This window comes from Sycon ciliatum, chromosome 2, assembly GCF_964019385.1.
Source record: "Sycon ciliatum chromosome 2, ocSycCili1.1, whole genome shotgun sequence".
Taxonomy (NCBI): Eukaryota; Metazoa; Porifera; class Calcarea; order Leucosolenida; family Sycettidae; genus Sycon; species Sycon ciliatum.
The window spans coordinates 39,582,063-39,596,309 of NC_088644.1; the positions used below are offsets into that span (position 1 = coordinate 39,582,063).

Here is a 14,247-nt window from a genome sequence, read left to right on the forward strand (position 1 = left end):
CATACGTAAATCTCTCTACGGATTTCCGTAGGAAAGCTCTTTCCTACGTTGGGTCCTCCGTAGGACTTTTTGAAATATATTTTCGCATTTTCCGCATTTGTCCATGGCAACATTCAAGCCGCGCGAAACACAAGGTACACACACCGTACACCACGTGCAAAATATCATGGAAAACGCGGTTTCGGTTCATGGTGCATACGGTGGGCGCATGCAGCCAACGCGTCTCCAAAGCAACAACGCATGTTGAGCAGTCGTGGAGAAATCACGTAGAGCGAAACCCAACAGCTCTGATTTTCACGTATGAAAATTCCGTGCAGTTCATACGTTATTTTCATACGTAATTCCGTAGAGCGAAACCTCCCTATTATCAAGAGTAGGAGGAGGGGGCGGGGGGTATGGGCTCTTGGTAGTACTGTACAAGTGCTTTAAAGCTAAGCTTAGCTTTGCACCTTTTGCTATTCCACCTTTGTGTTTCTTTCCAATACAGTAGAGTCGCGCACTGAAGACATGGAGCACAAGATCGTCCAGCCTGGAAAACTACGAACGCCACAGCCACATATGATTCAGTAGGGATTCTTTCTAAGAACGCGTTATATTATATGAACGCAGCCAGATTGCTGAAAAAGTAAGAACGTCCCAGGCTAGCCCCTTGGAAACAACGTTCTTGGGCTCGTGACTCTTCTGTGAAGGGTTTTGAGTACAGTAGAGTGGAGCGTCCAAGAAGGATGTTTCCAAGGGGTTAGCTTGGGGCGTTCTCGTTTTTCAGCAAACAGGCTGCGCGCGCGTTCTTAGAAGCAAGTCATACTGCACTGGATCATATGGATCTCAAAAGCTGCCGGAAAACCAATATCGCCATTTTTAAGGGGTGTGACGTTCAGAGTTAGCATTTCAGGCTGGGCTTTCTTGGGCTCAACGTTCTTCGGCGCGCGACTCTACTGTAGTAAGACAAAGTGTTGTATTGGTTCATCAAATAATAATTATATTATGTCATGTGGAAACCTATCGGCTTGTACATGCACATGGCTCCCCGTCGTCCCCGAAATAGCCCAGCTACAATCTTTTAAACTTTGCAGCATCTAAAAAACAATTTTACATGCAGCACTTCAGTCCAGTGTCACCAAATGTCATGATCGGGGAGTGGGCCAGACATACTCTCAGGATTCTACAATTCCAGGTTCTTTATGGAAATATACCAGGAGTCCAGATACCCATTCCTCACCCTCACCACACAAGAAGATCAAAGCTTCACTCTAGGACCAAGTAAGTTCCAAGCAACAAGGGAGTAGTACAATACCAGTATTGTACTACTCCCGGGAAGCAACAACCTATCGACGCAAAGCATCGAGCTATATACTACAAGTACGAGCAGCGTGCAAAGCCCACTCCCCGGTCATCTCTAGCAGCCTGTATGCTTTTACTTTAGCACCACAAGGTGCAGTATTCAACATTTCCATTAAAAATAATTGGCGTTTAATACTTGCCTGTATACAGTTCCACAGCTATCCCCACTTTTTATTGGAGAATACGAACCCAAAATCACTGCTTTTAATGGCATACATACACGTATACAATACATTAATTATGTTAGAATGCTACATAGTGCAACGTGTGGCAATTTGTCAAATGACACCACTTTCCCCCCGACCATGGAGCGAAAGAACTAGACCACCCAGGGTGAAATAAATCACAACCTAAAGGTAAGAACTACGGTGTTGTAGCAGCTACTGTCCCACATAACGTAGTAGTGTGTGCATACGATGCAGTGCAAAATGCAACCAAGTCGTTCAAAGATATGAGGGCCCCGGGTTGACCTGGAAATGACGTTCTAATATTGCAATCACCAGGGGAGAGAGCCAAATTCCAAAGAACTGGTTCCTTCACAAAAATGTGTAAGTAGTTGACTGATTTGCCCATCATACCTCAGGGCCCTGTGCTACATACTGGTCTTCCAGATAAAGATTTGCAAGAATTGGACTGCCCAACGACACATGCAATAAACAGGCATACCACCGGAAATTCCAGAAGGACTACCGCCAAGCGAGATGTGGGTGGCACTGAAGTTGAACCTGCCCCGAAACCCTTCACAGAAACATTCACCAGGGCATCAAGACAGATGATGCTAGAAGATCCTCAAGGTTTGCTGCTAGTTAATAATCCTAATGAGTACCTGAGAAGCAACTCATAGAAATTTTAAAACCCAAAGGCAATCACATGCAAGACCTATACAACAATAGACCTATAGAGTGGATCAGAAGGCAAACCCCCTGGGTACTGGTTACAAAACGACACAAACGCATAGTGTAGCTCTTATGAGGAGATCACTACTCTCAGCTAACGTGACTGCATGAACGTACAAGAAAACTCAGCGTGCCAGCTCAACGTAACATAGCACTTGAAGTACAGATGGAAAGCAAGATATGATGTCATTATAGTGTCACCAAGTCTAACAAAAGTCTTCGAATTAGAAGTAGGTGAGAATACGTCAGGAGTGCAATTTCTCTGTCTCTGCCTCCTTTCTTTATTTTGCTTCCTATAGTCTAGTTGTCGTTGTCTGCGTCCTCACCCTCGTGACTGTCAGATGTCCACAAAGTGAGATTGTCGCGGAGGAGCTGCATGATGAGAGTGCTGTCCTTGTACGACTCCTCGCTGAGGGTGTCGAGTTCGGCGATAGCATCATCGAAAGCCTGCTTGGCGAGCTTGCATGCCTTTTCGGGTGAGTTCAGGATCTCGTAGTAGAACACTGAGAAGTTGAGGGCAAGTCCCAGACGGATGGGGTGAGTGGGCTGCATGTTGGAGCGGGCAATCTCCACAGCTTCCTGGTAGGCATGCTCAGAGTCACCCATGATCGAGTCGCGGTCAGCACCAAGGGCAACCTCAGCGAGATAACGGTGGTAATCTCCCTTCATCTTCAAGTAGAAGACCTTGGAGTCGGGGGTGGTGGAGTTCTGGATGAGGTGTCCAGAAAGGAGTTTCTATTAGCACAAAAAGAAGACAACAGACAGGGTATTTTAGCACGACGATCAACAACATAATAAAATTGTCAAGCAAATACCGCATATCCATGCTCGAAAACGAAGCTACTTTGAGTGTTTAGGATAAAGGCGGGGTGATGCCCATCCAGTGTAGGAGAAGTTACAATATGGATGGACGAATCCCGGAAAAACTTACCAACACCTCGTCGCAGATGTTGCGGAGCTCCGTCTCGACCTTCTCACGGTACTCCTTGGCGAGAGCCTGCTTCTGCTCAGAGCCATCAGCCTTCTGCTCAATGCTGGAGATGACACGCCATGATGAACGGCGGGCACCAACCACGTTCTTGTAAGCTACGCTCAAGAGGTTTCTCTCCTCGGGAGAAAGCTCACCACCAGCTTCCGTCACAGACTTCATTGCTCCGGCCATGTCATCGTACCGTTCGGCCTGCTCGGCAATCTTAGCCTTCTGCACCAAAGTTTCCCTGTCTGCCATCGTGAACGAAAAGAGTATAGACTGGCAAGAACAAACCACCCTTGCAACAACAGGAGAGAGAAGTGACTGAAGGACGGCTCTGCGCCCGCGCACTCCTTCTCTATATTTTTTTCGTACAGATCGTACGCAGTCCCGTGTCTGTTTGGGTTTGCGGTTACCTAAACCTATCTGTTCCGGGGGGATTAATTTTCAAAAGCGAAACGATTTGGTTTTCAGGATTTAATTTGACCTAATGTTCACAAAGCTGTGCCCCAAACATGAATTGCTTGCGATTTTCCATTGGTATTTCGAAATGCAATCGCGAAGAAAACGCGGAAGACGACGTTTGAAAGCATCCAGCGCGCCTTTGACAGCGAGCTCACCTCTCCTTTCGCGCGCCCCCCGTTGTACTCCGTAATCCACGTAGGTCAAGACCAGGGAGCCCCGACCCCGGGAGAGAAACGACACTGATTTTCGATTTTCCGTGGATTGTGGATCAGGGATCCGGGATCAGGCCCCTACTATACTACCCGAGATTCCCGATCCCGGGTCTACCACGGCACTGGTCTACCAAATGCAAAGTCTGTGCACTCGTACTTCCTCCGCGATCCGGTCATGGTCATGGTCAACTTCCGGAGCTGGTGTGGCGCATGAACGAGCCCCGTATTCAATCCGTAGCGTAAAAGGATGAAGGATGGGGTGGAGGGCTGTTTTTGGAAGTCTGGTGAGAGCCGATCGAGTGCGTATATTTGGGGCGCCCTTCAACGAAACGGAAGTCCAGCTTCGCCATTTTTGCTACCTTGCAGTTTGTGCAGTTTGCAAGTTTCCTTCCCGTTGCACTCGCCACCTCCTCCTTTGAGATGAGCAAGGCCTCCTTTGAAAACCTTCTAAATTAGTTTCAGCTCCTCGCTCTTGGACAGTTGGGTGTTGTTGACAGTACAGCCATCATGCAGCACTGCTACTAGTGCTAGCTCGAAACCACAGTGAGAGTTTTTTGTTTCTTCGTGAGAAAATGACAAATCATTTGTCAACAGTGTTTTGTCCATAACGTTACATTGTGGATATAAATAATTTAATTATCCAGTTAAGAGTAGAGAGCCCACACGCTCTCTTCCACTAACACCGCAATAGTTCAACTCATTTCACAATAATTATTCCAACGTTTCGGCAAATTGCCTTCATCAGGTTCACCTCATTGTGAGAGCGTGTGGGCTCTACTCTTAACTGTCTATGAAACTGCAGGAAGCCTCCCTACTTTTACTTTGATATAAATTATGTTTTGTGTAAATACAGACCGTCCAAAGTCAAGTTAACATCTTCAAAAAATATTGCTCAGCTTTTTGACATCTAGATCTGTGCTCAATAACCGTGTTCAGAAGATGTGTTAGGCTAGTGTGAATTGCCGTGCTAATTTTTACTTGACTTTGGCTATTCAGTCAGCAATGAGCCATCCATACCTTTCCTACTGTATACTCATTGCAGTGTAATGACTAGCCGCCCCACTTTCTGGAAGCTTTTCGTCATGTTATCAAGACAAGAGTACATACAGTCCACAAAGGACGAAACAGTTCTGTCCGCAGATTGAACACTGTCCGCAGATTGTGTAGTACATGTATGTACTTTTCACATTATCCCTATACTGTCTTTCATCGCATTGGTTTCTACGGTAATCCGATAGATAGTGTTCACATTTCCAAGGAGACATAAATGATAGTGTGGCATCAGAAGCTCCACCGCACGCGGTTGCCTCGCACCCAGCGGAGATCCGCTTGCAGCAGACTACAGCACACGCTTTAATGCAATGCATTCATCTCATGCGAGAATGATGTAATCTTGTTAACGATTAACCAGCTCCCTCACCAGATCAAGACAAGAGCACATAACTGCAGTCACAAACGATGTTGTAGAGAGCCGAATCGTGTTAGCCAATGAGACTTCATCAGTGTGTGCCCAAGAACGTGGCTTCCGAGGGTGTCGCCCGGGATGTTCTTTTTTCTCACAAATCTCAGGCTGGCTGCGCCCTGCAGTACAGTCGTTCGCCAAAGAAAGTCGGTGTTGGATTTGAATTTTCTGTCATTGTTGAGATACCTAAACATAGGACATGACTGTGTTTATTGTACAGAGGCGAAAGGCTGTGTAGCTCTAACTAACATTAAGTTTCACGCATTTCAGCGATCGCTGAAATGCGTGAAACTTAAAGTTACAGCCACACAGCCTTTCGCCTATGTTGTGACAGTGTGTGTGTGTATACTGCTCTGCACATTTGTGCATTGAGCACTCTACTCGAGCCGCCTAGACCAGCCTTGTTTATGTTTATTGTATGACTATACTGTGTGTATGATCACGTGCGAATTGTTTCTACTTTGAAGTAAGAATGTGCTATAAGAACGCAGCAAGTTTGCTCAAAGATCAGAACGCAGCCAGCCTGCCACCTTGGTCATGAGACTCAACCGTAATATCATTTCCTTACTTCTGAGAAACAACTCGTTCTGCTTCATACGTTCACCTTATTACATTGTAACATACGCATGTACCTCATTCTGAGCCCCGTGTTCTTCAGCGCATGCCTCTACTGTGACTAGTCTGTAGGGTGTTATATTAATACTTCAAGAAGTAATCTATGTACTCTCGCCAAGATGCTATGTGCTCCGCCCATTTATCTAGCTCCCTCGCCTAGCCCCAAGGGCATACACTTACGTCGGCAGTTTCCTTCATACGGCTCACTACGCTCCCCGCACAACCGACACGGCAACAGAAGCAGCTGTTGCACAAGAAAGACCCATGGGCGTTAGTGACATACCGCTAAGGCTACCGGGGATCACACAGCCATGGTCCCTTCTTGCTGCTCTGTTCTCCGTCCCAAATGCATATGTTTGTACTGATAAGAAGAGCCTTTTGGACAAGGGTCACAAATTGTGACGATGTTGATCACAGCCGTTTGTTGAATTGTGCGAGCGATTTGATATGAAGAAAAAAAAGACTTGGACTATCCCATGTACTACCACCAGTCACCCTCGTCTGTGTGATGGCAATATCGAGCGAGCTAGCGGTGCCATCCAAGCCATGCTATGAGCTTTTGTTATAGATTCTGTCTTTTCACCTCTGCCTCTGGGGCGCATTGTATGGATTTCCAGCTGAGAGTGTGTTCTCGTTGTCGAGTGTTTACCTTGTATTGGTGTGATTGTGTCTTCTTCGTTTTCTTTTTCCTTTTAAATGTGGGGGGTTTCTTGGTCGTGGGGCTATGTTTCCCCATGGGGGAAGGCAGTGTTATAAAGCTTATTCCCTATAACGTTTATAATAATAATAATAATATTCGCGGGATCCGCGTTAGCATCACTTGAATGTTCAAAACACACAAGCTATGCCTTCACTTCCGCAGGCCACCACTATGCCTTTACACCTTAGTGGCGAATGCAGACCTCACAAGTGAGTCAGGGCTTATTCCTACTAGGAGTAAATTGAAATTAGTTCGAGGAAACATGTCTGATGCGTTCACACTCCGTACAAACATTGTAAATCAGTCTCGCGAGGAGCATTGCATCAACTAGAAATTCTGTCGGCACAGCAAGGTATGCGGGAGTTGCACACTCTGGGGGGGGGCTATGCACTCTTGGTATATCCTTATTTGAAGCCCATAGGCATAATAAATTCTGTTCCTTTGGAAAAAACGCAGCAAATTTCGCGGGGAAAAGATCGATACCGGTAGTTATTCTGCAGTGAAATCAAAATCTGCGGCACTTTCTGCCAGTTTTCACCCACCTTGTAGAGGATATGACAACTCGTTGCATGAAGGAGTACTTTTCACACTACCAGTATCCTTTGCTGTCACCATCTGAATGGGAGAGACCTGCACTCACCTTCACTGGCAACAGAATGTGCTCAAACAAATCCCAAATTAGCTTTTCCGCTGCTTTCTGAGTAGTAATTTTACTAATTTACCTGCAAAATTCAGATTCTGCGAGCAAAAGTGTGGATTCCGTAATTTCCGCGGATGATTGCAATTTCCGCGAAAATTGCCGCGGTCGCGGAATCGCGTTTTTTTTCAAGGGGACAGAATAATACAATAGAACTTGTACTATACAAATAACTGCACCCACGGCACACGATTGATTACATCGCACTGGAACCACGAGGATTGTCCCCGATGAAAGCCGGGCACAATCACAAAGATCTCTTCCCTCGTGCACGTGTCTCTAGCCCTGTTCGTTTGCCCCCCCCCCCCCCGGATTAGATATACCCCGCCCCGGACACTTTAGTACTGGCCGCTTATGTCGAAAGGCCACGTTGGTGGGTCCAGGCACATTGGCCGGGTTTCGGCGGCCAGAAGCGCAGCTAGCCGACGCCCCTACAAATACTATCACAAAATAATAATTGTACACATCACGTGATCATGCACATTATACTATGTACACTATGTACATGATTGTACTTCATTTACACCGTATTACCGAGGATGCACCCATGTGTGTGTACATACATGTACAGTGCGTATCGGTTATAGTGTGGTCGTATACAAGAATATACTGCTTACAAGAATGAACACTCATTTTTTCATAATCATAACACATATTTTATGTGCATATTTATTCTTACAAGCAGTATTATCGCATAGTAGAATATATCGGCCCTAAGAATGGATTTTGTGTAGCAAAATATGCCAGATTAGCGCAAAGTGTATCGCCTGTAGTAATAACATCTGTACTCTGTGCATACTCAATACAATAATTCAACACAAAAAGAGAGTTATGTCCAAGGGAGCATTGGAGAATCACTTTTTCTGTCCAATCGGACTCTTTCTTTCGACTTCTCTCGTATCCGCTGCTCCGCAGTCGCCTAGCACGACCGCGAGTCTGATTGATCCGTGTGTACATGTACGTGTCCACATGCCAAACGTGCGCGCATATGATATGTCACACGTGATTTATCGTGTGTAAGAAATATCGGCAATAAGAATCAAATGTCGTTTTTCAAACACCCACGCTCTAACCGATACCTACTGTACTAGTATTAGAAATGTCCATGGTTGGCCAAACAAATGGGACAATTGCCATGCAGAAGAAAAGGGTCGGCCGGGCCCCTCCTCCGCCCCCCCCCCCCCCCACACATCCTGTTGCAATCAGAGCGTAGTAAAATATTTTACTACTCCCTGATTGCAAGTCAAACGTTGCCCGGTCTCTTCGAGAACACAGCTCAAACGGTTCGGCCAATTGTGGCGAGGTCAGGATTTGCAACTGAGGTATAGGTACATAGAATACAATTATAAAAGAAAGACACAGCAGCCGACATGAGCACGGCGTTATTGTTTGAAGAAATAAAACAATAATACTGCTTTCGAGGGCGAGAAAACCCATAGGCAAAAGAAGATAGGATGAAACAGTGTCACTGTGTGTTTATAATGAGTGAAAGGGATGCAAAGGCCTGCACGTGCGCACTTGCATTTATTTAGTATACGTTCACCAGAGGAAAACAGCTTTCTCGGTTCAGTGCTGTTGGAGAATGGGAGAAAAGACGCGTAACATGCTTGACAAAAGTATCGAAAAGCTGCCAAATAACTAGAAACTCGGGGGAGAAGGTGTACAAGTACAAGCTACTTCGTGTACTCCAATTACAGCAGTGCATTGCAACAGATACAAGAATAATCACGGTGAAAGCTTGTCGAACAAACAACTCGTAAAACAATAATAAAAAGGCAAATTCATGTCTAAAAACAATCTTACACAATGGGAGTAGAAAATTGGATACGGAAAAGTAAAACACATGGAATAAAAATGGAATACTGTAAAGGGAAGCGGGAGGACAAAGAAGCTCCACTGAACAAAAGGCATTCACAGAAGCGTAAAAAAAGAAAAGAAAAAAAGAAAACATAAAGGTTTGAATGAAGACCTTTCGAGAGCTGTTCAAGCGTTGCTGGAAGTCAAACCTGGTCAGCCAATGCTCTCTACTTTTGGATGAGAGCCATCAGTCGCTGCCGAGTCATCTGAGTCCAAACAAATGCAAACAAAACCATTGCTTACTTTTCGCCCCAATTATTGGCTACCACTGGGACTTCTGATGAAACAATGTCCTTCAGGTCCCTGCTAGGGACCATCGCAAAAGTTCCCAAAAGCCCACGAAAACGAACAACATTCGTTTCCGGCGAGACCACCCAAAACATTATTTTTGGCATTTTGGCCAGTACAAAGGGGTGCATCGACGTGTTGAGTAACGTTGACGTTCTTCCGGATAATCGTATCAATGCCTCATTGGTTGAGGGTTGTAGCGTTCCCACGATGGTGGAAAAGTCTGTCCGACCAACTCTCATGCTAGTCGTGAAATATAAGATCGCCAAAGTCCAGTGAAGTTTGTTTCAAACAAGGACGTAGAGATGTGGGCAAGCGGCTTAGTCTTCTTGACACAATCAATATTTTTTTATCCAAATGCCACACAAAACATGCTGCACAAAAGCAAACGTCGCAGCCATATATACCAACACCTTACACAGCACAGCTTCTATCTGTACCGCAGTCATATGAGCACATACCTGGGCAGCCTCTTTAGATGGCATCTTCAGCTTCCTTGTTTCAGATGACTTGGAAAAGATAGTGACGGCCTTTACCTACACGAGAGAGAGAGAGAGAGAGAGAGAGAGAGAGAGAGAGAGAGAGAGAGAGAGAGAGAGAGAGAGAGAGAGAGAGAGAGAGAGAGAGAGAGAGAGAGAGATAGAGAGAGATAGACAGAGAGAGAGACAGAGAGAGAGAGAGACAGAGAGAGAGAGAGAGACAGAGAGAGAGAGAGAGAGAGACAGAGACAGAGACAGAGACAGAGACAGAGACAGAGACAGAGACAGACAGACAGAGAGAGAGAGAGAGAGAGAGAGAGAGAGAGAGAGAGAGAGAGAGAGAGAGAGAGAGAGAGAGAGAGAGACGTACAGCTAGCTACAACTTGGAACCGAGACACCAAGAGAACAGAGCACATTGTACATGCCACAATAGTCACAAAGTTGCCAGGAGCTACGGCACTGGAATCAACATAAAAAACAGGGAGAATATTTTAAGAGAATAAAGAAAGGAGAACACCTATAAATAAAGTAGACAACTCCGGCAGATCTGTACCTTGTGTGTGAACTCAAAGAAATTCGGTCCAGCCTGCGGCGGCTTGGTTGTCACATCGACGTCAGTGAGCAGGCAGTGCCACTCTGGAGACACACTCTCCTCCACATTCATGAAGGAGTACGGCAGCTCCACAAGGATCACGTAACTGCAAACAACGGGAAGAGATCAGAATCACCGTTGTGACAAGACAGTCACACTCACGATACACATCGGTACATGCACACACATACACCGGCATGGATCCATAAATACGACACACTAAATCTGCGGACAGAACTAAAAACTCAATACGACATATAAGTTGATTATAACGTTACTTCTGCTGTGATGTACGGGTAAGTCTACGCTTCCTACCGTAAAAGCCCGTGTATAGGCCCCGGGCGTATAGAATAGCAGCCTCGATTTCCTGGGTGTGTACAAGGGCACGGGCGTTATTTCGGAACCGGGCGTATACTTGGAATAGGAATAGCAGTAGGTATTGGGTATCAGTACCTGTACATGTGCTGGTGTTGCCGGTATACCTGGGCGTATACATGGGCATGGGCGCTATTTTGAAACAAAAGTGTTGACTTCCCCTGACTGGGCATGTACACGGAGGGTGGGCGTAATTTCGAGTGGGCGAATACAGGGGCTTTTACGGTATCCCATGTACACCGGGACGGCGCAGTGACCATAGCTCACATGGAAGACTACTGTAGAAGCATGGTAGACCGCACTCATTGGCAGATTGAAAACATGCATCGAGTAGCAGCATGGCAGACCGCACTCATTGGCAGATTGAAAACATGCATCGAGTAGCAGCATTGGAGGCAGGATCAAACGCGGGAAATAGGCCTCGTAAGCATGTGCATGCTGCTAGTCGAGGTTTCATACCTGGTATTATGAAAGAGATGCTGTGAGTCAAGCTTGTACAGTAAGATTGGGCGCCGAAGAACGCAGGGGCTCGAGCGCAGCCTAGGAAAGTTCTTTTTTTGAAAATTTTTGATTCTAGCCAGACCGTTCTTATTCACACGCGCGCGGCGAGTCGAGTGACGTCATGACGTTTGTCATGTACGTGTACATGTACATGTAGTGCAATGTAGTACTTCTAAACTAGTGGGTGTCGTAAATGGGAATGACTGTACATGTAGCAGTAACTGTTTACACGTGTACATGACATGTACTCACCTCCCATACATGTACAATGTAGATCTACGTACAATGTAGATCAAGTGTTCTTAAATCTGATAATTCTAGCCTGGACTGTTCTTAAATTTTGCCGGTTTTCCAGCCTGGGTGTTCTTCGGCGAGGTGTTCTTCGGCGCCCGATCTTACTGTATGACTGATATAGACACAAGTGGAAAGTACATTCCCTCGAGCACAACTAGTCAACTACACATACGAGCACGCACAAGAGTGCACACGAGCAGAGCGAGCATACGAGAGCACACGCAAGGGCGCGCACACGAGAACACACACGAGAACACACAAGCGAGCGCACATGCGAGCACATTCCCTCACGCACAGCTACACATACGAGCGCACACACGAGAACACACAGACAAGAACACACACAAGAACACACGGGCACGACGTGCACCAGGTAGTGACTTACCGCGAGGTTGCCAACAAGATGTACTGAGAGTCTTTGGTATTGCTGACAAGCTGTTGGAACTGGAAGTCACCGATGGGCAAGGGCACATCGTCAGAGCACACTATGGCGGCTAGGATCATGTTGCCAAATGAAAGTGATGATGAGAAGGGAGTTACCGCCTGCAAGAACACATACACATATACCCGTCCACACATGCACACATGTACACAAAACGTACACACATGTACATACATGTACATACATGCATCCGTACACATACAACAACTTACACACATGTACACACACATACCGTAAAGTCGCGGATAAAAGCCGGGCTTATAAGCACATAAGCCGCTTTCTGCATCAGGCTTTAATGCAAGCCAGACTTGTATGCAAACCATGCTTATATGCACCACTGATATTTTTGCCAGGCTTGTATGCACATGGAAGCCAGGCTTCTACGCGCGACACGCGTAGATCTACCACTGACTACCGGTATTGGCGGCAGTTTTACTATGCACCGTACATAGCGCATGCACTCTTGACCTACCCGATCCGCGCTTGCATAGAAGCCAGGCTTCTACGCGCGACAGGCTTATATGCATTTGACCCGTTTGATTTTCAGGCTTCTATCCGCGATGTGCTTGTATGCAAACCCGGCTTTTATCCGCGACTTTACGGTATGTCCATACTGGTACATACATAATTATATGCACAAGGCATACACATGTTTCGTATTTGCGCAGAACATCAGCAGTGGTACGTGTTGAAGCGCCAGAACAGGTAGCATGTTGCTGGAGTGCTCTGCAGACATCTCCACATAGAACACATGCAGGCTGCACGAGAATTTCTTGTTCAAAGTAGTCGACAACCCTCTCCCTGTCTATCTCTCTTCTCATCCCCTATTCCACACGGCGTTCACCCCTTCCACCGCCTTGTTGCATAGTTGGCCTGCCTGTCTGGCCCGGCAAAGACAGAGGGTGACACGCAAGCACGCACGCTCACCACGTCGACTGCTCGGCAAGAGGTTTCACGCACGTGCAGTGTATTACGCAACTTACACCGTCCGGTAAGAGGAACCTCCGTGCGCGTAGTCGTACCCACTTGTCATCAGCAAGTTCAATTTGCCTGCAGCAGCAACAGCAGCAGCAGCAGCAAAAGCAGCAGCAACAAAGAATAGCCTCACACATGTCATGCTCGGGAAAGCAGGGAAGCAACTGTGTACAATATGCAGAGATGATTCTACTTGGCACAGGAAGGTTCTATTGAAATAATTGTTGTTCCTTATCAAAGTGCCACAAAACACAGTGCATCTCTACCCAACACACACAGAGCACATAGTGGATCACTATAGACCACAGCACACAACGGAGCACATAGTGGATCACTATAGACCACAGCACACAACGGAGCACATGGTGGATCACAATAGACCACAGCACACAACGGAGCACATGGTGGATCACTATAGACCACAGCACACAACGGAGCTGTACAGAATGTGCAGGATATCCTGGCCTTACTTCTTGATGCCTTCGAATGTGCTGCCGGCAAAGTCGATGACACCACCGACCGGCCGTGCAACCACACCGATTAGTCCCTTGCCAACTCCCTTGAAGAAACCTTCAGCACCCTCAGCCAGAGCACCTGAAAAGGGAGACCACACACACGTAGGGTGAACAGCAGAGTAAAAACAACAATGGAGGCACATACATCCATGTTGGAACAGAACGGGTTTGCAATGTCGCGGGTTCGCAGCATGAAAATTATCTGTGACTCCATACAGAGCATTCTATTGAAGAAGTGTCTGCCAACGAATTCTGCAGCACCACCAGCAGCAGTGCCAATGGCAGCAGCAGTTTTGCCCGTACACGAGGCTTTAGCAGCAGCAACACTAGTAAGGAAGTAATCACCGCATTGCACTAGCATCAAAGCTCAGGGTTCAATGCAAAGATGGACACACAAAACCAGCTAGTACACATACATGTATGCAGTTCTCAGACAGGTGTTTTTACCTTCCACTGGTTTGCGTACAATGCCTGTGATGCCATCAAAGAGACCCTGGAAAGTAAAAAAAGTAAAAAAAAAAGGAACAAAAGGATTTCTCACACACTCACACACCAATCTCACACCTAAACC

The 14,247-nt window shown here is 46.4% G+C and overlaps 2 protein-coding genes across 2 annotated transcripts in view; both read right to left on the minus strand.

Moving 5' to 3' along the window:
* Positions 1-2,114: 2,114 nt before the first annotated feature.
* Positions 2,115-3,537, minus strand: LOC135810049 (14-3-3 protein zeta/delta-like). The gene is made up of 2 exons (XM_065323516.1): positions 3,169-3,537; positions 2,115-2,972 (listed from the first exon to the last, which is right to left on the minus strand). The coding sequence occupies exons 1-2, from the start codon at positions 3,463-3,465 to the stop codon at positions 2,538-2,540; spliced, it is 732 nt and encodes a 243-aa protein (XP_065179588.1). The 5' UTR covers positions 3,466-3,537; the 3' UTR covers positions 2,115-2,537.
* A 5,100-nt stretch (positions 3,538-8,637) lies between these two features.
* The window catches only part of LOC135810050 (intermembrane lipid transfer protein VPS13C-like), a gene marked incomplete in the record, with an annotated part of 102,930 nt that continues 97,320 nt past the window's right edge, over positions 8,638-14,247 (minus strand). Inside the window, 7 exon segments of the mRNA XM_065323517.1 lie at positions 8,638-9,421; positions 9,965-10,039; positions 10,536-10,680; positions 12,130-12,287; positions 13,170-13,236; positions 13,632-13,755; positions 14,124-14,169. Coding sequence (XP_065179589.1) covers positions 9,383-9,421; positions 9,965-10,039; positions 10,536-10,680; positions 12,130-12,287; positions 13,170-13,236; positions 13,632-13,755; positions 14,124-14,169 — 654 coding nt within the window.

Excerpts from the sequence above, each read along its gene's own strand:
- LOC135810049 (XM_065323516.1), bottom strand. The coding sequence starts at position 3,465 with ATGGCAGACAGGGAAACTTTGGTGCAGAAGGCTAAGATTGCCGAGCAG. Across the intron at positions 2,973-3,168 it reads ACATCTGCGACGAGGTGTTG|AAACTCCTTTCTGGACACCT; the intron begins GTAAGTTTTTCC and ends TTGTGCTAATAG.